Source organism: Leopardus geoffroyi, chromosome E2, assembly GCF_018350155.1.
Source record: "Leopardus geoffroyi isolate Oge1 chromosome E2, O.geoffroyi_Oge1_pat1.0, whole genome shotgun sequence".
NCBI classification, from domain to species: domain Eukaryota; kingdom Metazoa; phylum Chordata; class Mammalia; order Carnivora; family Felidae; genus Leopardus; species Leopardus geoffroyi.
In genome coordinates, this window is record NC_059335.1 from 6,407,435 (window position 1) to 6,430,304 (window position 22,870).

Sequence of the window (22,870 nt, forward strand, 5' to 3'; positions counted from 1 at the left end):
AGGATTGGAGCAGGCAGAGGGAGGCAGAGGCCCGTTAGCTCTGGGATTCCTTGTAGACACTGTTTGGAGGGGGAGGAGGCTGGGGAGCACCCACCTGCTCGTCAGAAGCCAGGTTGGAAAACATAGGGATGATCTCACTCTTGACGTTGTCCAGCTCCAGCACCTTGGCAAACTCCCCCAGCTTGGAGGCTGCGGCCCGCCGCACCATGGGGGTGTCATCTGAGCACAGGTTCCGGAAGTACCTGGGGGTTGGAAACGGGGCTCGGGAGGAAGGAATCCCTAGATCTCACAGCAGTATACAGTGAAAACAGCAGCTGGCTTTGCCTGCATGACCCTGGGCAAGTCAGGACCCCTCTCCCGAGTGTTCCCAGGCCTACAAAATGGAGCTGACGGCGATACTTCCTACCACACAGGGTGATAACGTGGTGAAAGCAGAGCAGTCAGTCTGCACATAGTTAAGTTCCAGTGCATGGAAGGTGATTATATCATTATGACCATATAAAGCTGTTGAGCTAAGGGGCTGGTCAGCGGCCCCTCAAAGGTTTTACTTTTCAGGAGTGACTGCTCCAATTAGAGATGCATGGGGGAAGCGTACACACGTGGACACACACACACACACAAAGCACGTGTGGCTAGCTGTCAATCAGTATGCTGTCATGTAAGAGCTCAGGGCCTGAGCTTGCTCAAGGACAGGAACACATGGTAATGGGAGATTTTAATCCAATTCGAAGCATTTTTGTGAACTGTTCCAGGAGAGTCTTACATACAAGAAATTCTCTCGGGTATCAAGACTAAGGGAGGAGGGTGGAGGAGGCAGCCAAACTGAGCCAGCGTATGTATGAGGGCTCTGGACCTAGGGCAGGCGAAGACAGCATCACACAGCACGGGTGGAGTGCTTTTATGAGTCAGATTCCATTCTAAGCACTTTGTACGTGGTAATTCTTGTAAATCCTTACACACCCAACGGGAGGAAGGAGCTCTCATTTCTCCATTTCCTAAGTGAGCATGAGGTTGTGTCCGGACCAGGCCTGGGGACACCAGCTCTCAGGGGCGGGTGGGGGAGGGGGGCTGAGCTGACAGAAGGGGTCCACGCTAAGGGCGAGGCTGGGACTCACTGTCGAAGTTCTGCCTTGACGGCGCTGGACACACGGGGGTAGCAGACAGAGAAGAGGCCACATGCTGAGGTGCGGGAGGTGAACCAGTCACCACCCGCCAGCCGCTTCACCAGCGGCACGAAGTGGGCCTCGAGGTCAGAGGGCGAGTGTTCATGTGAGATGGCCCGCAAAGACTCCACCGCCTTGTCCCGCACCACCGTCTCCTCCACCGTGGCCAGCGACTCCAGGGGCGGCTGTGGCAGAGAGTACAAGGTCACTGCAGGGTCCCTCCCCACTGTCCCAGCCTCAAGCCCCGCCTCATGCTGCTCGCGCATCTCCTCCAAGGCCCTTGAAGGTGCTTCGGTGAAAGCCACGGACCTCACATTTATACCCAACACTTTCTGAGCAGGTGGCCGTAGTTGTCATTAGCTCTCAAAGTGCAGGGATAGTCACAGATGTTGACTGAACGTCTATTTGCTGGGTGTCCTAAACAGGGCCATTGCATCGCACAACTTAGGATGGGGGGAGGGGACAATGCTGGCTCTAACTCACTGAAGCCTATGAAGTAGGTCCCGTGACTGTCTTCATTTTACAGAAGAGGAAACTGAGGCACCGACACGCTAAATCACTTACCCATACTAGTGCTAGCTACAAGCCAGGACCCAAACCGGGCCACCAGGCTCCTGAGCTTACACAGACAGAAAGTAGAAAGCACGGCTGTGGTTTCTGTTAGACGACTGCCCCCAGCAGCTCACATCACTGGGGAACCTGGGCCCGGGGACCGTAAAGCCTGGAGGGGGCAAGCTCCTTTAGGGATGTCTGACTGGTTCATCCCTATGTCCCCAGAGCCCAGCAGAGCTCCTCGGATAGGGTGGGAACTTGGCAATTACTGACCAGATGAAGGGAGACTTAAGTGACTCTAGTCTGCGCAAATAAAGGTGTGGAGGCCTGCAGTTTAAAGTCCAGTGTACTTGGACACATGTCAAAGTCAGGAAGACATCATAAATGGAAATGCCTCCAGGGCCCAGGAAGGCAACAGAATGAAATAAGGAGCAAAGATGATGGGCGGGAGGAGGGAAAGCGGCAGAGCTGGGGAGGGCGGCTTCATCAACTAGCTTGGCAGGAAAACACAGCTGGTAAAAGCATATCTATTGTTCTCCAAAAGCAGCCGAAAAGGGCCAGGTGTTTATAGGTCAAACATCTCATTCAACACACGGTACCCCACGGATGAATCTTGAAGACCTTCTGCCTAGCAAAACAGGGCAGTCAGAAAAGGCCATGTGTTGTAGGATTCCTTTATATGCAGACCCTAGAGTCACCAGATTCATAGAGACAGAAAGTACAAAGGAGGGTCCCAGGGGCAGGGGAAGAGGGGACATGGGGAGATGCTGGTTAACGGGGACAATTTCGGTTTTGGAAGAGGACAGATGGTGGTGATGGCTGCACCACAATGTGAATACATTCCATGCCACAAAGCTGTACAGTTAAAAACGGCTAAATTTGTAAATATCATATATATTCTACCACAATAAAAACAAAAATTTAAAAATCTCATTTACGAAGATTGGCAATGATTCAAAAGGAAAATGTAACGCTGTTCCAGCCTGGGGGGGCACCAGTCTGTGGCCTCTGTCATAAAGCCAGGCTATCGCGGGGTTTCTGGTTCTGGACCAGCTCAGAGCGTGGCTGAAGGTGGTATCACTGGGCTGCTGCAGGGGCTGGGTTCCTCTTATCCTGGTTTTGTTGCTCCCCCGCGGCTGGCACATGGGAGGTCCTCAATCAGTATTTGCCGGGTTCAGTATTTACCTCAATCAGTATTTACCTGTTCCACTCAGAGAAAAACCTGTCACTAGAACAGAGGCCTGGGGACCAAGGCCAGGCGGTTCGTATGTCATGCAAGGGTCTCTGCCCAGTGGGTTGCCGAAGGCAGTGGTGGTCATAGCGAGGTCTGGACCACCCACAACAGGATCACTCAGGAGGCCTAGCCCAGCACAGGCCGCAAGAATATCAGACCATAAGAATATCCTGGGGCCCAGGAAGGTGTGTGGTTAGGAAACTCAGACAATGTTTTCCCACGATGAGCTGTACCGCGGGGCCTCTCTACAAAGTAGAGAGGATGGAGCTCTCAAATCCAGAGAACATGCAGGGGAGGGGAGAGGTGTGAATCTCCTAAAATCACCGTACTTTTATGAGAGGGTCTAGAGTTTTCATCGGATTTTCAAAGGGACCCGTAAATCCAAAAGGGTTAAGAGTTGATGATACAGAATCAATCCTCGTGCTATAACTACACGGGTCCCTGTGAAATTAATTCCATTTCACCTCTGCAGAGAACAAGGGCTCGGACACACCTCTGGGTTCCCAGGACCCATAGCTGGCACTCATGTTTGTGGAATGAACAAACCGCACAACAGCCATTTTCCATCGCTCTTTAATTGTCAAAATCCAGACTCACTGCCACCTCCTCCAGGAGGACTTCCTGGACAGCTCCCCCACCCCATCTGACACAGGTTAGGTGCCTCCTCTGGGCTCTAAGCTCCCCCAGCTTCCCTCTTGTGCAGCTCCAATCAGCCTGTGGAGCAACCGAGAGCCCTTGGAGGGTAGCAGAGAGGAGTGGCAATGGTTAAGAGGCAGGGGCCTAGGTTCAAATCCTGACTGTCTCTTCTCAGCTCAGGCAATCCACCTAACCAGACCTGGAGCCTCAGTTTCCTCATCTGTGAACTGGGGGTAGCACCAGCGTGCATCTCCTAGGGTCGCTAGGGGAGGTGACAGGTCACTGTGCAGAAGGCACCTGCAGGCACCAAGGAGCACCAGCATTTGGACCTGACTGGCCTTTGCTGGTGCTTGGGGGTTCTGAGTGCTCCGCGGCCCAGGGCCCTGAGGACGTGCCTGCCAGCTCATGGGAACACCAGAACAGCAGCCCCAGAGGACGTGTGACTCTCCCCCAGAAGAAGTATGGGATGACCCTGACACGGCAGGGAAAGAACCTCAGGGTTCCAGCCCTGCTCCCCAGTGGGGAGGCCCACGCCAGATGAGGGCCCTGGGCCCCTTGTTGAAGCTATGGGGTGCGTGTTTTCTGCTCCTAAGTCCTCAGAGACGCTGCTGAAAGCTATACATTCTCTCCTCAGAAAAACTGCCAGGGGTTGCAGAAAGTTCCGTGGAATTCAAGGGACTCCTTTTAGGCTGGTCCCCAGACCTCCTCATGTTCCTGTTAAACAACCCTAATCTATGCAAAATGTATGAAATGACCTAATTTGCATACAATTTTCTGTGTGTACACACACGTAAATTATACACGTACACACAGACGAAAGCTGACAGACCAAAATTTAATGACAATTATCAAATTTCTTCAGATGTACCTCTCCTTGGAAGAAAAATGACTGCATCTGCTCAAATCCCAAACTCCCCAGTTTTAAGAAGTGCCATTATTGCATACACTACTAAAAGGAAGAAAGGCTAATAAAAAATTTAAGACGTCATTAAGGGCAGATGCCCAAGTATACAACTGTGTCTTTACGAACCATGACAGACAGAATTCCTGGGGGTGGGGTGGAGGTGGGGGCAGCAGTGTCCCAGGGCTCTGAGGGGTGGTGGGAACCAAAGGACTGGGAACCCCCCAAGGGTCCTCCCTCCCAGGTCGCAGGACCAGAGTCCTCCCTTCTCTTCTCACAAACAGCAGTTACTATTAGTATCTAAATCCATTCTGTGTCCCCAGATGCCACCAAGCACGGGGGTGCTCACGCAGGTTCCTGGAATCCCAGCTCAGCCACTTAACACCCGTGAGGCCTTGGCCAAGATGCTCAACCTCTTGGCGTGTCCAGTGGCTCATCTACAAAAAGGGAACTGTCCCTACCCCAAAGGGTGGACATCACCTCAGGACACCATAATGACACTGACAGTGAACACCTGATAGTACCTACCACATGCCAAGGGCTTAAATCAATTATAAAGACAGGTCTTAAGGACTCCCATTTGATAGATAAAGTATAACTCAGAGAGGTTAAGTAACTCTTACAAGTCACACAGCAAATAGCGGCAGAACTCAGATTGTCTCCAAGGGTGGGGCCTGCCACTGCTCAGGCAAGTGTCCAGCTAACAGTAAGGCAAACAAGTGCGTTTTGGGTACTGCTGACTTAAATGCCATTACTGACTTACTGCATTAAAGAGAATGTCCAAAGCCTGCCTGTTCCTAGAAGGTGGCCCCCGGCCTCTGCTGTATTCTTCCCACCCTGCTCCTGCCAGGGCCACGGGTCTGATCCCAAGGGGAGAGCAAGGGGACCACCCTGCCTCCCAGACTCACCAGCAGGCAGTGCACGTACTCGGGGCCTCCCACCAGAGTGGTGAAGGTGCCCAGCTGTTCCGCCAGGGCCAAGAGGACCTCATCCTCATCGTAGATGGTGTCTGTGGAACCAAGACAGACTCCGTTACAGTCCCGCCCCAAGTCTGACCCCAGCGCCTCAGGGACCCAAGCTGGGAACAAACAGGCTCCGTTCTGCGTCCTCAAACCGTCAGCACTCAGTTTCCCCACTTTCCACCTGGGCTGGTGTGGACACTGGGGCACAGGCTTGGGTCAGAGGACAGAGCACCAAAGTCCCGCTTCTGTCATTTACGAGGTGAGGGACCCTGGGGAAGTGAGACCACTCTGCGAGCCCATTACTACCCCTGTAAGATGGTGCTAGCCCACCTCTCACCACGAGTCAATGAGGAGCAAACAAGACCACGCAACCAGAGTGCAGAACCCGAGACATGGGGGCTTCTCGCTTCGGTCCAGATTCTACCCTCAGCACTGCCCTCTCTGCCAAGAGCTCATCTTTCTCTTGAGCCTGAGAAATTCTTCTCTGTCCTTCAAGACTCAGTTCAGCTACTATTTCTTGGAAGCTTTCTTGACCAGACCAGGGCACGTCCCTTCTCCACACTCCCCCCCAACTTCAAGCCACCTTGATCAGAGTCCTGATGTTAAGGGTCTAGGACTGGCTCCTCTCCGTACCCCAGTTTCTGCCAGAGACGAGCACCGCAGGAGCTCAGCCCAGGTTTGCTGAGAGGACAGATGACCGTGTGAAGACAGAGCTGCTGTGTCCTCACGTTCAACCCAAAGACCTTTGTCCTCAACTGCTGACCTCTGTGGCAGAAGACGTTTCCGGCAGGAACTGCTCACCTCTGTGACAGAAGAAGCTAATACCCCTGGCACCTATGCTAGCATTTCGACTCCCTGAGATTCAGCCAAGCATACAGCAACCCAGCCAGACATCGTGAGGTTCCCGCGCGGCTGGCACGCCAAGTGACCATGCTCGGGCCAACGGGGCGTGAGACGAGTGGTCGGCTCCACTCCGGGTTGCTTCCTCATCTCCTCCCTCTCTGCTCACAGCGCTCTGTCATCACATGCTCATCTTGTGCTGGGTTCTCTGCTCTACTGCTGGCTGGGGGGCGAGGGGGTGGTGGTGGTAAGTCACCTCACCTCTGAGCCTGTCTTCTCACCCCCACACCCCAGCAGAGCTGTTGTGAGACCCAAGTGAAGAGGCGCTTTCTTCGAGGAGCTCAGCACAGGGCCTGGCCCGAGTCAGGCCTTCCGTAAATGCAGGCCAGCGTGGCTCCGGGCCCACCAGGCGCTCGGGTCCTTCCCAGCCTCAGCTTCCCAAGCCCTACCTGGACACACTTAACCTCACCCTCCCCATTTCCTCTATCTCCTTGTGCATTTCCACGGCCTTAACTCACGTTCAACTCAGTCTGCAGTCCAGACTCCTCGCCTTCCTGAAAGTCAAATCTGCAGAACTGCCAGCACCTCACATTTTCACCGTCCCCAGCTCCACAGAACTGCTTTCCCAGCCTCCCTGCTCTCCTGGCCTCAAAGGCATAGGGCCGCCTCCTCCCGCCTGACACAGACCTGCCAACCCTCCACCTCAGGGTCACTCTGACCTCACCCTCCTTGCTGGGTGACTGCAACTGCTTCCTAACTGGTTTTTCTGCTCCTGCCCTGGCCCCCAAACTGCTCGGGCTCCTCCCAGAATCCTGAGTGATCCTTCAAATCACCACACTCTCCTGCCTCAATCTTCCAGTGGTTTCTGAGACGTGAATTAAAATCTAGACTCCATATATCATATATCCAGCACAGCTGGATTCAAACCCAGGTCCCGCCAACTCCTTTACCCACTTTATTACAGTGCCGTGCCACACGCCATACTCCCCATGCCCCAACCTGGCCCTGTCTCAGCGTCCAAGAGCTTTCAAGTCTCGCCCACCGTTCGCCCATGGAAGCCACCTGGGTCGGGTCATCTGCTCAGCGTCACGTGTTAAATCCTTATGTGGCGTTCCCAGGCAGACGGATCAGTAGGAAGCATGAAGCGGTAATAAGAACAATGGAAACAGAGGACTTACTATTAACTGGGGGCTCAGCCTGCGTCCGCCACTGTGCTCAGTGCTGTGCACACATTTTCAGAGAGGAGTGTGTGGGGCGGTCTGAGCACTGACACTTAGCAGCTCTTACCCTGCGCTGAGCACTGTATGAGCACTTTACACGGGCTCTTAGTTCATCTTTGTGTCAGGCCACACTATCAGGCCCGTTTCACACATGAAGAATCAGAGGCAGGCAGACGTGAAGTACCTTGCCCAAGGTCACTTAGTCAGAAAGTGGCAGAGCTTGGGTCTGAATCCAGGTAGTCAGGACTCTCAGGCACTGCATCCAGATTTGCATCCAGCACGATCAGATAAATAACTTCCTAACTGGAGGATCTCCGGCCAATATATTACTTCACCTCTTCCTGCCTCAGTTTCCTCACCTACACAGCTGCTGTGAGGTGAACTCAGAGAACGATGGGGACGTGCACTTATTGAGCACGGGCCCCCAGTCTGAGGACGTGAACTAACCCAATCTTCCCGAGAGGGGGTCGCGAGCACTGCCGGGCACGTGGTAGGCAGGGAAGCAGCAGCATTTATTATTACTGTTACTTAACATTCACGTCAACGCTACGGCACGCACACGTTCATCCCTGCTCTGTACAGAAAAACTATAAGGAACAGTTAGGTTAAGTAACTCACCTAACGTCACCAGCTGCTGACTGTTAGCAGTGCCAACCTGGCTCCATCCGCCTCCAGACCCCTTTTCCCAATCCAGCCCCCACCCCACGAGTGCCCGGCACAGGGCAGATGCTCACAAAACAATGTGTTAAATCCCCAATGAGGCCTCTCTAGCAGGAACCCCCCCGGCAGCCCCCAATCCGCCCGGGCCCTGGGGCCCCACCTCCTTACCTGTCAGGAAGGGCAAAAGCTCACTGCGGGTCCTTTCCACCCCAAGGGCCAGGGCGATGGTGGACAGTTTCTTGATGCTGTTGAGGCGAAGCTAATGAGAGAAAAGAACAGCAGGGTCAGAGAATCTTAGCAAGCCCCAACTTAGGGGTGTGGGACAGCTCTGGATCCAGACAGCCTCTGGAAGCCTCACTAATGTGTGGAAGGAGGTGGAATGGGGATTTGGCACACACCGACCAGGTGCATGAGTCAGTAACTACAATGGTAGCCGCGGTCTCAGAAAAAGCATGTAATGAGTCTTACGGAGCCAACACTGATTCTGTGGTGCTTCCCACACTCTAAAACCACGCTTAGACCACGCTCTAAAACTGTTCACTGCTTCCCCACACTCCTGATCCTCCTCCTCTGCTTTTGCCCCTCCTGCACTCAGCACCTGACAGGCTCCAAAAGGGGCGGCCACGTTCCAGCACGTTTACTCTGTGGTCCTAGGCCAGGCACTCACACGACAACCCTGAGGGCAGAGTTGTGGTAAGCCCCGTTCTATATAGGGGGAAACAGGCTCAGGGAGCAAAAGTCCCTTCTACAGGTCACACAGCTCACATGGCGTGGGGCAGGGACCGAAACCCAGGACCACCAGCTAGCAGTGATGATGACAGGACAAACAATATTACAACAACACTGCTACATAAACAGTAAACTGTAAACTACAGTAAACTGTAATAATACCACTAGTGTAACAGGTTGAATAGCGGCCCCCAAAAGCTAACCCCTAACCCCAGTAATCATGAACGTGAAAACAGGGACTCTGCAGATGTAATGAAGTCAGCATCTCAAGATGAGATCATCTAATTCAAGGGGGAGCCCTGTGAAACAGAAAATATGTTTACTGGTCCCTGCCCCTGGTTCCTGCACAGAGCTCCTAAAACCCTTGCAACTTCCTAAGTGGTAAAAGCACTAAGAGCATCTTCCATTCTAATATTTGGCTTATGACCCTGATTCCTGACACAGAGCTCCTAAATCCCTTGGAATTTCCTAAGTGACAGGAATGTCTTTTGTTCTAATGAAGCAAATCTGGGTGGGCTCCTGGATGCGTGCTGGTCACCAGGAAGACCAAGCCACGGTCACAGCCGGGAACCCCCCATTACTGGGAAAGGGGCTGGAAACGGGAGCCGATGATCAATCATGCCTGCATGATGAAGCTTCCATACAAACCCACAAAGTACAGGGTTTGGGGAGCTTCCAGGTTAGTGAACACATCCACGTATCAGGAGGGTGGTGCACCCCAAATGCAGGGGAACAGAAGCTCCTGTACTCAGGACCCTTCCAGACCTTACCCTGTAGGTAGCTCTTCATGTGGCTGTTCATCTGAACCCTTTAAATCTTTTATTAAATAAGGTGACAAATCTAAGTGTTTCCCTGAGTTCTGTGAGCTGTTCTGGCAAATAATCAAATGCAAGGACAGGGTCGTGGGAACCTCCAATTTGTAGCCAAGTCTGACAGAAGCTGTGGGTGACGTGGGGACCTATTACTCGCAACAGGCATCTGAGGTCGGGGGTCTCGGGGTACCGCGCCCTTAACCTGCGGGATCTGTGCTGACTCCTGTTAGTGTCAGAACTGAAATGCACTGTGGGACACCCAGCTGGTGTCACAGAGAACTGCCTGGCGTGAGGAAAACCTCACACGTGGTGTCAGAAGCGCTGAGTGTGGTAGTGCTTTGCTCTACATGGCCAATGACTGTGTCCCAGTGAGACAGAGGAGACATGGAGACACCATGGGGGAAGATCATGTGAAGATGGAGGGTGAGACCGAGGCGATGGGTCCACAAGCTAAGGAGCGTCGAGAATTGCCAGCTGCTGCCCAAAGCCAGGAGGGAGGCATGAACTGAATCTTCAGAGCCTCCGGGAGGAGCCAACGCCGCTGAGGCCTTACTTCAACCTCTGGCCTCCAGAACGGTGAGAATCATTTCTGTTGCATTAAGCCACCAAGCGAGCGGTCACTTGTGGCACCCAGGACTCTAACGCATCTGGCTAACACAGGAGCCGTCTCACACGGAGCACCTCCCAGGGAGGTCAGCATCCGACACCCCCTTCCCTCCTGCGGAGACCAGCTCAGAGAGGCGGACACCGGCTCAGAGAGGCGGACACATGCAGACGCGAGCGCTGGGAGAGCAGGGACCTGGCACGCAGGCCCGGAACGGAAAGCCCTCTCGGTCCTCCAGTTCCACAGGGGCTGTGGCAGAATGAGGGAGGTCACGCGCGTGGGAGTAGAAGGAAACACCCTTGTGAATGAGTAAGCCACTGCCGGGCACCCAGAGGGCATCCTCTTCCTGGAAGGAGAGGCCGAGCAAGAAGGCACGGGGCTCCCTGGGCGGGTTCTTTTCCCAAAGAGGTGTGCCTGCCCGTGACTGCGATCCTACATCGGTCCCCCGGTCCAGGGCTTCAAAAGTCTCTCTGAGATTACAGACACTGGTGGGACTCTGAGGAAATGCTATGGCAGCCTCAGCTCTCAGAAAAATGCACTCACAACTTCTCACACAATGTCACTGGGTTTTTGGGTTTAATCTGGTCCGAACGCTCACCTCTCTGGCAGCAATGAACCTCAAGATTAAGCATCACGAGGCCTCCGTGTTATTTTTAGCCAAAAATTAAAACACATATAGAGACAGGCCAATAAAAACATAAAAGCAAAATATGGTAAACACTAACAGTTAATGAACACGGGTGGTAAATATAAACCTCTTCTGTAAATTGCCGGCAAGTGAATATTTTGAGCATCTTGGGCCACACAGTGTCCGTCCCAACTACTCACCTGTGCACTGGCAGTCACGGAACCAGACGATATGCCAACAAATGGGCCAGACTGTGTTCCCATAAAACTGCACTTGCAAAGCAGGCCGTGGGCTTAATGTGGCCCATGCGTTGTAGTCTGCTGGCCCTGGTACTAGCCTTTAAATGTTCTGTATGTTTGAAGTCTTCCATAATAAAATATCAGGGGGAGCACGGACTCAGTTGCCAGTTTCTTTCCACCTTGTTGCCTCCAAGTTGGATCTCTGGGTTTTTCTCTTGGCTGGGCTATGGGGAAAGGTACAGGGGGGCCAGGGCCACACCACGTGAACGGCAGTCCTGAGCACAAGGAGATGGCAGCAAGGAATGATCATATGCATAATGCCAGCAACAACAGCTGCTAATGTTTACTGATCACTTACTATGCGCTTGGTAGCCTTCAAGTGCTTGATGTGGAGAATTACCATATTTGATCCCTAGAAATGGGTTCTGAGGCAGGTATTGATACTGGAATCCTCCTTTTAAGGGTAAGGATGCTGATGCACAGAGAAGCTGTCATTTGCCAGAAAGTAGCAGAGCCCAGGCTGGAAGCCAGGAACCCTGACTCTCAATCTCAACATCACTATAGTTAAGGAAAGACGCCTAAGGGGTGGACACATGAGAATCGGGGCATCTCTGCCATGGGAGAGAGCCCCCTTCCCTCCTGCTGTCCCTGGAGATTCTGGTTTTGGTGTTGTTGAGAACATCAGATTACTTTCTTCAGCATAGACAGCACCGTGAACACTCAAAAGAGGCAGCACGGGGTGGTGCTCTGGAGCCACACGGCCTGGGTTCAAGGCTAAGCAGCTTTGCGTCATTAGCTATGGGATCTTGAGCCATTCTGCACCTTTCTGAGCCTCAATTTCCTCACCTGTGAACTGGGGATTACATCATCACCTATCCTCAGGTTACTGTGAGTGCCACGTGACATATCCTGGGAACACCCTAGGACCAGCTAAGACAATAATGGCAGCTGTGTCCACTTCACCTGCTGTAGCACCTGATTTTGTTCAGGTATCAAGAAGGGCTATGTGGCAGCTGGGTAGGTATCCACTGACGTCTCTCTTCCCTTCTCTTCGAGGGAGATATTTCCATGGTACATACTGTGTGCCAGGCACCGTTCTAGGTGCTTTCATGTCTTAACTCACTGGATCCTCACAACCACCCCAGGAGGTAAACACAGGATCCCCCACCACATGACAGAGCAAACAAAGGCACAGGGAGGTTCAGTAACCTCACGCAGCTCAAAGGTGGCAGAGCCAGGATGGGAACCCAGCTACCTGGCTCTTCACCAGAACCATCAATTTGTATTTCTGTGTTTTTCCTTTGGGGGTGGGGGTACCCTGAGCAGGTCTAATAACAACCACAATTCCAAAAGAGAGGAAAGCATAGACGACCCTAGAAATACCTGCAACAGCTGAAATGAGATATGAACAGTCATGACTTCCACAGGCTTTGCTGACGCTATTTGCGCTCTGCTATCATAACACTACAGTTTGTAATAGTTTGTAATAGTTTGTATTACAGTTTGTAATAGAAGGAAAGGTAAACCGGAGTTCTAGGGTAATGACAAGAAAGGCATTACTTTTCCCATCTGAATTCAGATGGGAATTCTCTGCTGGAATTCTAGACAGGCCCTGGGTTAAGAGCTCCTGTAATGGGCTACATTGCCTCTCGTAACCCCTGGGTTGCAGCTGTGCACATGATCCCCTCAAGACATTTCTGAACCATGCCTGCATCCAACATGACTAGGAAATTAAGGCCCAGCCAGTGAAATCCAAGCAGGAATGGTGTGTGCAACTTCTAGAAGTGTCCCTGAGAGGATCTGGGGTCACACTCTTCTTCCGAACAATGTGTAAGAGCCTGAGACCCTGACACCACGGAGTGCCACACCAGCTTGAACTGCCATCAGACAGGAGTCAGAAATAAACTTTAAGCTCATTTAAACCTCCTTTTGAATTTTCCTATGATTTACAGCCAAACTGAATCCCAATGAACTCAGCACATGACCTAGTTCCGGACAAGGAGCAAGTTGGCCAAGGAGCTTCCAAAAAAGATTTTCTTCCTTGGGAAATAAGGGAGAAGGACAGAACAAAACAAAACAAAACAAAACAAAACAAAACAAAAACAAACAACCCTCTCTGTCCTGGGTCGGCCCCTGCTTTCAGTGTGGTCCTGGGAGGACTTAATGATAGCAGACACTGTATCAACCTTGTGACCACACTAGCCAGGTCAAAAAACCAGCATACTCTGACCCAATTCTGTGATATCCTTGAGCTGTTGAACTTGTATAGAAGGGGAAAACGAACCCTTACTTGTAGGGACAACTGTTGGGCTCTCTGTGACATTCCTGATGGAGTAGCTACCGACATCAATGAGAAATAAGAAGAAGATGAAAAAAAAAAAAGAAATCCTTCCTGTTCCTTGATCATGTCACAGTGCTGGAAGAGTACCCTGTGCACTGTCCCCCAAACTGGTCCCCGGGCTGGGTCTGCCTGTACCCCAGCAGTCTTCAGCACACAGCCCAGTACCCAACAACATGATGGATAAAATCTCCCGTCCTGCCACCACATCCACCTATAAAAAGCACTACTTGGCGTTTTAAGGCCCATGTTCCCATTCGATCCACAAAGCCTCCCTGACGTGAACATGCACAGTGTGACCCCAGGGAGCTTTCCTGACCCAAGCGTGTATGGGGTGAGCCACACACAGTCCATCTTCCCTTCACAATCAAGAGCGAAACCCAAAGGACTTACTGTGGCCTCCGAGGCCCAAACACAATCTCGCCCCCGTCTCCCCACCCACTCTCACCGCCCACCACCCCTTTGCCCCCAGAAATCCTGTCACAACGGTTTTCTTGACAATAACCAACAAACCAACGCCACCCCAACTCTCCCCCAGCTCTTTGCACTTGTTGATGTGCTGTTTCCTCAGCCAGAGACGCTGTCCCTCCAGACACCCCCAGTATCTGCTGGATCCTCACACATGACCCACCCAGGGAAAACAGCAGGCCATCGCTCTCCACATGCATGAACTCTCATCGCTCTTCTCTGTCCAGTTTGTCCTTCTCCACCCCGTGCGCCAAGCACCTAGGACAACACTTGGCATGGAGCTAGAACAAGAAATATTTGCCAGATTAATGTTTTCTCTCTTTTTTTTAATAAAGGAAACAGATGTTAGTACAAGCAGCAGTAACAAGTTTCTTAGAGGAATGCGCTCCAAACTGGAACCGTTTGCAGCGGCTGGTGGCTGGCAATGGGGCAGTGGGGTCTGTGACGTAATGTGTGTGCTTTACCAAGGAGCTGCGGCCTGGGGAAGTGCCCAGTGAGTGACAGAAGTCTCTCCACCTCCTCTAACGCCCTATATATCTTGCCTCCTTATTCCACAAAGGATCACGTTTCTAAATGAACACAATGTGTGTGGGTGTGAAAAATGAAGCATCCACCTGGCAATCGTTCAGCACTGCTGAAGAGTGGAAATGGGCATCACAACCTCTATTTCTAGATCACGTGAATTTTTTAGTAACAAAGGAGCGTGTACTCTGGCTTTCCCCATTAGCTAAGGGCTCCCAGGCCAGTCTGGGCACTCGGAGCTTTGGTTTCCTCACGAGAAGAGTGGGAATCACAACAGTGCCTATGGACTCACAGGATTGCTGGGATGATCTAATGAGGGAAACCTAGAGACAGAGCCTGGCAGGTACCAAGCACGTAAGTATTACTGTTATTCTTATCATGTCTCTTGTGTATTTGGCTTTTCGTGGGGGAGGCAGGGGAGGAACAACAGTAATCTCTCCCCCCCTCAGAAACTGCAGCACTAGAGTGAGTACCTCCCACCGCAGCTGGCCTGGCATGATGATTATTTATGGACGCGCCTGTCTCCCTGGTTTGGAAAGTGACTGGTCTCTGGGACAAGGGTCAGGACTACTACCAGTGGTGATTCCTGAACCTTTGACAGGGCTGAGCACACTAAAAGGCATAAATAGAAACGACTTAATTTACAGCCTACTTACTATATGCCAGGCACACAGCCAGGTACTCTACACATGTTCTCTCTTGCTATTCTGGTAACCCCACAGAGGCAGACGCCAGCCCTGTGTTCATTCCACAGACGGGCAAGTGGGGTACAGAGAGGGGAACGCAGGCCGCCCCGCGAACCGTGGCAGAACCTGGAACTCGCACCCAGTTCCGCACTACCATCCTACACAACTTCTCTTTCTCTAGTTTAAACTCTCATTTCTAAGTTCTGCTTCACCAATCCCCCACGCATTCCACAAAAAGAAGTCAAAGCTTGTAACGCCACGTTCCTAAGACATGGCCATGGGGCGTGCTGCTGCAAGGTCTCAGACAGTGGCTAGTGACTGCCCTGTCTACGCGGTACAGCTCACTAACCCAGCCTGTTTGTCTTCCATCCTCTTTTCTTTCAAACAATCAAGGCCAGAAGCGCTGAGTAGTAACTCATAAATTTTGAATCCAGGATTTCGAATCCTGGTCTGTTTCCACCCATAACATGGTGTCCTTGTGTCACTTCCAGGCGTAGGCTTTGTGTCTACAGGGGGCTCAGCTGAGTGGTGAGGAGTGCTGCCCTGAAACCCAGTGTCCCTGGCTAACTGCTAGTGTCACTACTTACCAGGTTGCAGGACACCAACTGAGTATCCTTATTTATTAAATGGGAAGATTCACAGCCAAATTTGCAAACTGATTTAAACAAGGCGATTGTAAAAGACACTTCTGAAGCAAGCGAGGAGATCTGATTATGAACTGAGGTTTAGGGGATACTGAACAATCACTGATGCAGATGATGGCACTGTGATTATTAAAATATCCACTGTTTTAGAGGTGCTATGTGGGAGAAAGTATGTGGGAGAAAATGTCTGAAGCCTGGGACTGATTTTTAAAATATTTCTAAACGGGGGTTCCTGGGTGGCTCAGTCAGTTAAGCGTCCGATTTTGGCTCAGGTCATGATCTCAAAGTTCGTGGGTCCGAGACCTGCATCGGGGTCTGTGCTGACAGCTCAGACTGGAGCCTGCTTCAGATTCTGTGTCTCCCTCTCTCTCTGCCCCTCCCCCACTTGCACTCTGTCTCTCAAAAATAAACATTAATAAAAAATGTTTAAAATACTTAAAACAAACAAACGACCCCCCACCCCTGCCAAAACCTGAGGGAGGGAAAGGAACACAGGAAAAAAAGTTGATATTTGATATTTAACCATTGAAAAAACTTTTAATTTTTTTTTAATGTTTATTTATTTTTGAGAGAAAGGGTAGACAGAGCGGGAGTGAGGGAGAGGCAGAGAGAGAGAGAGGGAAACACAGAAATCCAAGCAGGCTCCAGGCTCCGAGCCGCCAGCACAGAGCCCGATGCAGGGCTCGAACCCACGAATTGGGAGATCATGACCTGAGCCGAAGTCGGACACTCAACCGACCGGGTCACCCGGGCACCCCTTCTGAAAAAAACTTTTAAAGGAAAGTAGATAAGATGTTTTTGTGAAGATTCAAGTAACACACACTGAGTACTCAGCAGCATGCTGCCCGGCACATGGCAGGAGTTCTAGACCTCAGCACTACTGGACCGTCTCCGCGGTGGGGGTCGTCCTGTGCCGCATAGGACGCTGAGCAGCATCCCCGCACCGGATGCCAGACGCACTCTCCCACCAGTCGCGACAGCCCAAAATATCTCCACATTTGTCTCCTGGGGAAACGAAGTCACCCCAAGTCAAGAACCACTGCTCTAGAGTGATCACGAATAGTTTTTAAAAATGCCCAAAGCACCTCACCTTGACAGACAAAGCCCCCATTATCTCAGCACCACTAAGACTACTACCGGCCGACACTTACCGAACACTTAGAATTCGTCAAGCACTGTTCTAAGCGTTTTCCACATGCAATACTACTGAATCCTCACAACACCCTTATGAACTCCCAAATGACAAAACCACTCCATTTTATAGATGAGAAGACTGAGAGAGAGAGCCTAACAGAGACCCACCCTCTCAGCCAGGGGACCATGCTGTCAGTATCACCGTGTCCCAAGCACCCGTGGATACTGCAACCCGGCCTCTGCCACTCACGGACTGGGCAGGCCTTACATAAGGGACACCATCTTTCTGCACATCACCTTCCCGAGTATAAACAATGAGCTACCACGACCACTGACCGAGGTCGTCACTACCGCATGCCTACTTCTAAGCAGCCACTTAACGTGTCGGGTCTACCACACCTTCACAACCTCCATGGCAGATGCTGCTTCCTCATCATCATCCCCACTCTCAGGACGAGGAATCCGGGCCCAGCGAGGACAAGGAATTGGTCCAAGGATACACAGGGAGCAAAGTGGCGGAGCTGGGATTCAAAGCTCAGTCATCCTTGACTCCTCCCCCTTCACCACCCACCACATTATATCCTATCCACCGGCAAACCCCAACAGCCCTTCTCTCAACAGACCTGGAATCTAACCTCTTCTCCCTACATACGTGCCGACACCAGTCCTGGGTACTCTGCGACAGCACCCCAGCAGGTCTATCTGCTCCTGCCCAGCCCCCACTAAACAGCCACAAGGATCCTTTAGAATTAAGTCTGAACATGTCATTCCTCCAGCCAAAGCCTTGCAGCATCACCAGAGCCTTTGCTCTGGTCCACAGGCCTTCACTCCATCTCGTTTCAGACTGGTCCTCACCTCTCACCACTTTGCCATTCATTCTGCTTTAGCCACGCCTCCGGCCTGCTGGCCGTCCTCTAAACACAAGGAGCACGCTCCCACCTCAGGGCCTTTGTACCAATGTACCAACAGCTGGGAGAGTCCTCCCTGCCCCCAATTCATTCAAGTCCTTACTCCTGATCCCTTCCTCAGAGAACCTTCCCTACACACCCTGTCTAAAAAGCAGCCCGGGGCTTGCTCTATTCCCGGGTCCCTGCCTTATTTTTCTAATAAACAATTACTGCCACTGACATCACATTCTTGATCCGTCTGCCTCCTCTACTAGAACGTAAGTCCCACAAAGGCAGCAGCTTTGCTCTTTTACTCCCCAGTGTATCCTACCCTTTAAAGTTTATTTATTTATTATTTAGAGAGACAGGATGGGCATGCACGCACATGCACACACAAGTGGGGGAGGGGCAGAGAGGAGAGAGAAAGAATCTCACGCAGGCTCCACACCGTCAGTGCAGAGCCAGATGTGGGACTCCAACTCACGAACTATGAGATCACGACCTGAGCCAAAACCAAGAGCCAGATGCTTAACTGAATGAACCACTCAGGCACCCCTCTCCTAGCATGTAAAACAGTTTGGTGCGTAGGAGGTGCTGAACAAGTGTCAGCTGAGAAATGAATCAAGACTAGAGGATTGCAAATCCCATGTTTTTTCTAGTATCTTAAACTGTCTCATTAAAGACCAGTTCAAGTATCTGGCATATGGAAACAGCAAGTTTCTGTCCCTCCCCAAATACTGTCCTCTCCTCAGGTCTTACCCTTCCTTTGGGAACCTTTCCTGGGTCCTCCACTTTTCAGCTGCATAAATCTGGCCAAGTTACCGTGCTGTGCTGTGCTTCAGTTTCCCCATAGGGAAAATATAGGTACACACAGGACCCACTTCAGAGAATGGCTATGAGAATTCAGTAAGCCCGCAAATGCACTGCCTTTTGTAGCCGTTAGCTTAGAGCGATCACCCAACAGACATCAGCTATCATTATTATTTATCCAACCCTTTGTGAGCTCCTGTATCACTGGATATCACAGGCACCGCCACAGGCCTTCCTGGTGATGACTGTGACTTTGGGTTCTGCTCTGAGGCCTGTACTGAGCCTCTGAATCCTGAGAGATGAATCAGAGCCAAGCCCTGTCCTCAGAAAGCCCATACACATGGACACAGATGCAATCTCTGAGATTCTGATTCTTAGGAAAATGTTCAAATTCCTTTCACACCCAGATCTGTATATATCTGTGTGAAAAGATTTGGAAAAAACACAAGCGAAAAGTGCAAGTTGCAGAAAAAAATATTTAATGTTTAAAAAAATAAAAAGCCATTTGCTTTCTTTTTCTATATTTGACTGGAGCACACTCAAATACAGTGCAGACTCCAAAAGAAATCTAATGCAGATAATAAATGCAAGCCATAAATCTAAGTTTATATCTTCTGGTAACATTAAAAAAATAAGAAGCATGCAAAATTAATCTTAATAGATTTTATTCAACCTGCTATAACAACATTTTTATCATTTCAACAGGTAATCAAGATAAAAAGCTTCACTCCATTCTCCATTGTGTGTCTTTGAAATCTGGTATGCATTTAACTTCCAAGTACATCTCAACTCAAACTAGCCATATTTCACATGTTCAATAGCCATATATGGAGAGTGGCTACCACACTGAACTGCACACGCCTATGAAGATTTGTAAGGACCTGACAACATGGGTTACTCTGGGGGCGGGGAGGAGAGGATGGGATTTGATACAGAGATGGTTTAAGTCAAAGGTTGGCACTCTCTTTTCTGTAAAGAATACTTTAGGCGTAAAGGGGCCAGACTGTCTCTGTTCTCAATTCTACCCCACTGTTGTGTCACAAAAGCAGCCATGGACAGTATGTAAACGAATGGGTCTGTGTTTTCAATAAAACTTTATTAAAAATAAATAGGCAAAGGGCCACCCGTGGCCATTTGCCAATCCCTGTGATGATGAAAGACAGAAGCAGAAAACGTCCACCTTTAGCACAGAAGGCTGACCTATAGCTTGCCTACTTTCAATAAGGACCAACTATGTACTGGTTACTACATTCTTAAAGAGGCTCATGACTGCCTGTACATCTCACCCATAGTTAGTATCAAGCTAAATGATCATCACTAGAAAAACCTTCTGAAAGTAGTTTTATGAGTAGAAATTCTAAGAAAACATTTATGATCTAATACTCCCTGCAAAATCCCTCACCCTTGAGCACTAAGCATATAATAACCACTGGCTACATACAGCCAAAGTGCAGCTCTTTCTGCCCACAGGTCCTGTCCCTGTGCTACTTAAATAAATTTACTAAGCTGCACCATAAAATATCTCAAGAATTCTTTTCTGACCGTCGATCCAGGAACACCTGGTTTAAGTGATTGCTCAGGACAGCCTTGTGAGTCATGACCCCTTTCACCTTCATCTCCCAACACCAACAGCTCATTCTCTTGGCTCCAGCTACACTGGCCTTCCTGCAGTTCCCAGAACACGTGCTGCACCATTCCTGCCTCAGGACCTTTGCACTTGCTTCTTTTAGCTGAATGCTATTCCCCAGACCTCCATGGGGCCTGCTTTTCACTTCACATCTCCGTTCAAATGTCCCCTTCTCAATAAGGCCTTCCCTAGCCATTCTATCTGAACCTGTAACACTCTCCTGTCCTCCCCATCCCTGCTTCATTTTTGTCCAAAGCACTTTTACCATCCTGACAGCATACATTTTACTTAACTGTCTTATTATCTGCTTCCCCACATGGCAACATAAAGCTCCAGGAGGCGGGTAGTTTTTGTTCATCTTGTTCCCTGCTGTGTACCTGTGCCTAGAACAATGCCCTACCCAGAGGAGAGGCCCAATAAATACTAACTGATTCACTATCACAATACGCTGTTGTTTCCTCCCCACATGACACACGTGTTAATAATGTATTCAGCTGTTTCACCTCTGCCTCTTGTATAACAAATGGTGTCACCATTATATCCTCAGCACCATAAGTGATATGTGGCAGGTGTTTACCGAACAAATGAATTTACACAACAGCCCCATGAACTAGATAATGACCTCCATTTGAGAGAAGAGGAAATCAAGGCTTAAGAAGATTAACCAACTTGCCCATGTCTATTAGCAAGAAGTGGAAGAGCCAGGAGTACAACAGCAACCGGTCTGATTCCAGAGCCAGAAAGCTCTACCTCAAGATCACTCAGAGGCTGGGCCCAGCGCAATCCGCTCAATTTTATAAACGACAAATTCAGGCCCCTATAAAGGGAGGACGGGACCTCTTCAATTACTTCTCACTCCAATAATTGTAGCGAACGTTTATTAGGCCCTCATAACAACTAAGCACCGTTCTATTTTACTTGCGGTATTAACTCCTTCAGTCCATCACAAGCACTCAGAGAGGCCTGAACTATCATTAGCCCACGTTTCGGGGAAAGCTGGCCCAGAGCCGTGAAGTAATGTGCACAAGGTCACACGACGGGTGGGAGGTGGAGCTGGGATGGGCAAACCGTGGGGTCCTTAGTCTTCTCAACCCTTGGCCAGCCCGGCTCAGCCGGGCTGCCATCCCACTCATCAGAAATGTGTTAGCCTGTTTAGTAAACTGCCCACCCGCAGTTCGGCAGGATCCCAAAAGCGGGGGGAAAGAATTTCTACCTCGAAATCTGCTCTTAAATTTAGCTAGTTGCCCCCTTGGGAGTGGGGTTTTCGCCGCCCCTCCCCTCCGGGAATCTACACCAAAACTGAAGAGGGAGGGAGAGCAGGAACTGGAAAGACAGCCGTCATCTCTCAGTCCCCAATAGAGAGTTTACCCCCACAGCGCTAAGGCCTAGCCGCCGGATCTCACAGGAAGGGGAAAACCTACCCGGGTCCAGACCCACCAGGCGCCCCTCCCCCACTCGGAGCAAGTCGCACACCCTCCCCATCCCAAAGGGCCACTCAGGGGCTGCGGCCAATCACCGAGGCTTTCCCTCCGCCCCACCCAGTGGCCCGACCCCCTCCCCGGCCAAAGCTTCCCAGGACCCCGGCAGCCGCATGCACTCGACAGGGCAGGCCTGGGACCCTCCAGGGTGGCCTGCCTCCCGCCCTCCGGTGGGCCGACACCCAATCCCCGGCGCCGTCTCATCCAGTCCTGGGACCCGAAGACGTGAGAGCTGGACGCTGATTGGCCGCGTCCCCCTTCCGCCGCTCCCGGCGAACACTGAGCTTTCTCCGCGAGGGCCGTCCGTGCCCCCATTACCCCTTCCCGGCTTCCCCAAGTTCCCCGTGGCCTCCGGACCTGAACATCCTCGTTGCGGAGCTCGTCTATCAGCACCGCGATGGGGTAAAGCGAGTCGTCGCCGTCCGCCGCCGCCATCTTGGCTCCGTCCCGTTCCTGTCAGACCGCGGCCAGCGCCGTGCTGAACCCGGTGCAGGGAGGGGCAGGGATGGAAAGAGGACGAAAGGCGAGCGTGGGGGCGCCCGAGCCACTTTACAGGGGCTGCCCCACGGTCATTGGCCGCGCTACGCCAGGCCAACTCTGCATTTCGTTGGTCCGGACAAGTGAAGCCCCGCCCACTGCCCATTTGCCATTGGTCGAGGGGACGAGCTGAAGCTGCCTAAGTATAGCTGAGAGGGGAAGGAAACGGAAGTGCGTGGTATCTTAGCGACCAAGATTGTGCCCGCCTACGTTGCCGCTAACAACGGCCCAGACGAGCGGCTGTTTTAGCCAATGAAGGGCGGAATCGAAGGAGGCAAAACCTGCTTTCTGGCAAGCCTGCACAAAGCTTCTGCGCCGGCGTCGCTAGGACTGCATGACGTCATGTGGGGAGCGAGACAGTCTGCAGGTTTTGGCTTGTGAGCTGGTGGCTCTAGTGGCTGATGGCTCTATCCCCAGCAACTTTGTGAAGGAGGAGTAGGGGTTGAGACTTTGGTTTTATGCTTTATTTTGCGGAGGCCCACACAAGGGCGGCGACTTGCCTTACTTTCTGCCTGAAGCTCAAGCCCCGTGTGGTTCTGGTTCCAAAACAGTGTTTAGG

At 51.3% G+C, this 22,870-nt stretch overlaps 1 protein-coding gene across 1 annotated transcript in view; it reads right to left on the minus strand.

Annotated features, from left to right (window-relative positions):
- The window catches only part of PPP2R1A (protein phosphatase 2 scaffold subunit Aalpha), a 37,902-nt gene extending 15,491 nt beyond the window's left edge, over positions 1 to 22,411 (minus strand). Inside the window, exons 1-5 of the mRNA XM_045440470.1 lie at positions 22,132 to 22,411; positions 8,337 to 8,427; positions 5,395 to 5,495; positions 1,116 to 1,348; positions 95 to 242 (exon numbers count right to left, since the gene is read on the minus strand). Coding sequence (XP_045296426.1) covers positions 95 to 242; positions 1,116 to 1,348; positions 5,395 to 5,495; positions 8,337 to 8,427; positions 22,132 to 22,209 — 651 coding nt within the window. The 5' untranslated portion in view covers positions 22,210 to 22,411. The remainder of the gene's footprint in view (positions 1 to 94; positions 243 to 1,115; positions 1,349 to 5,394; positions 5,496 to 8,336; positions 8,428 to 22,131) is intronic.
- Between the last annotated feature and the right edge of the window lie 459 nt (positions 22,412 to 22,870).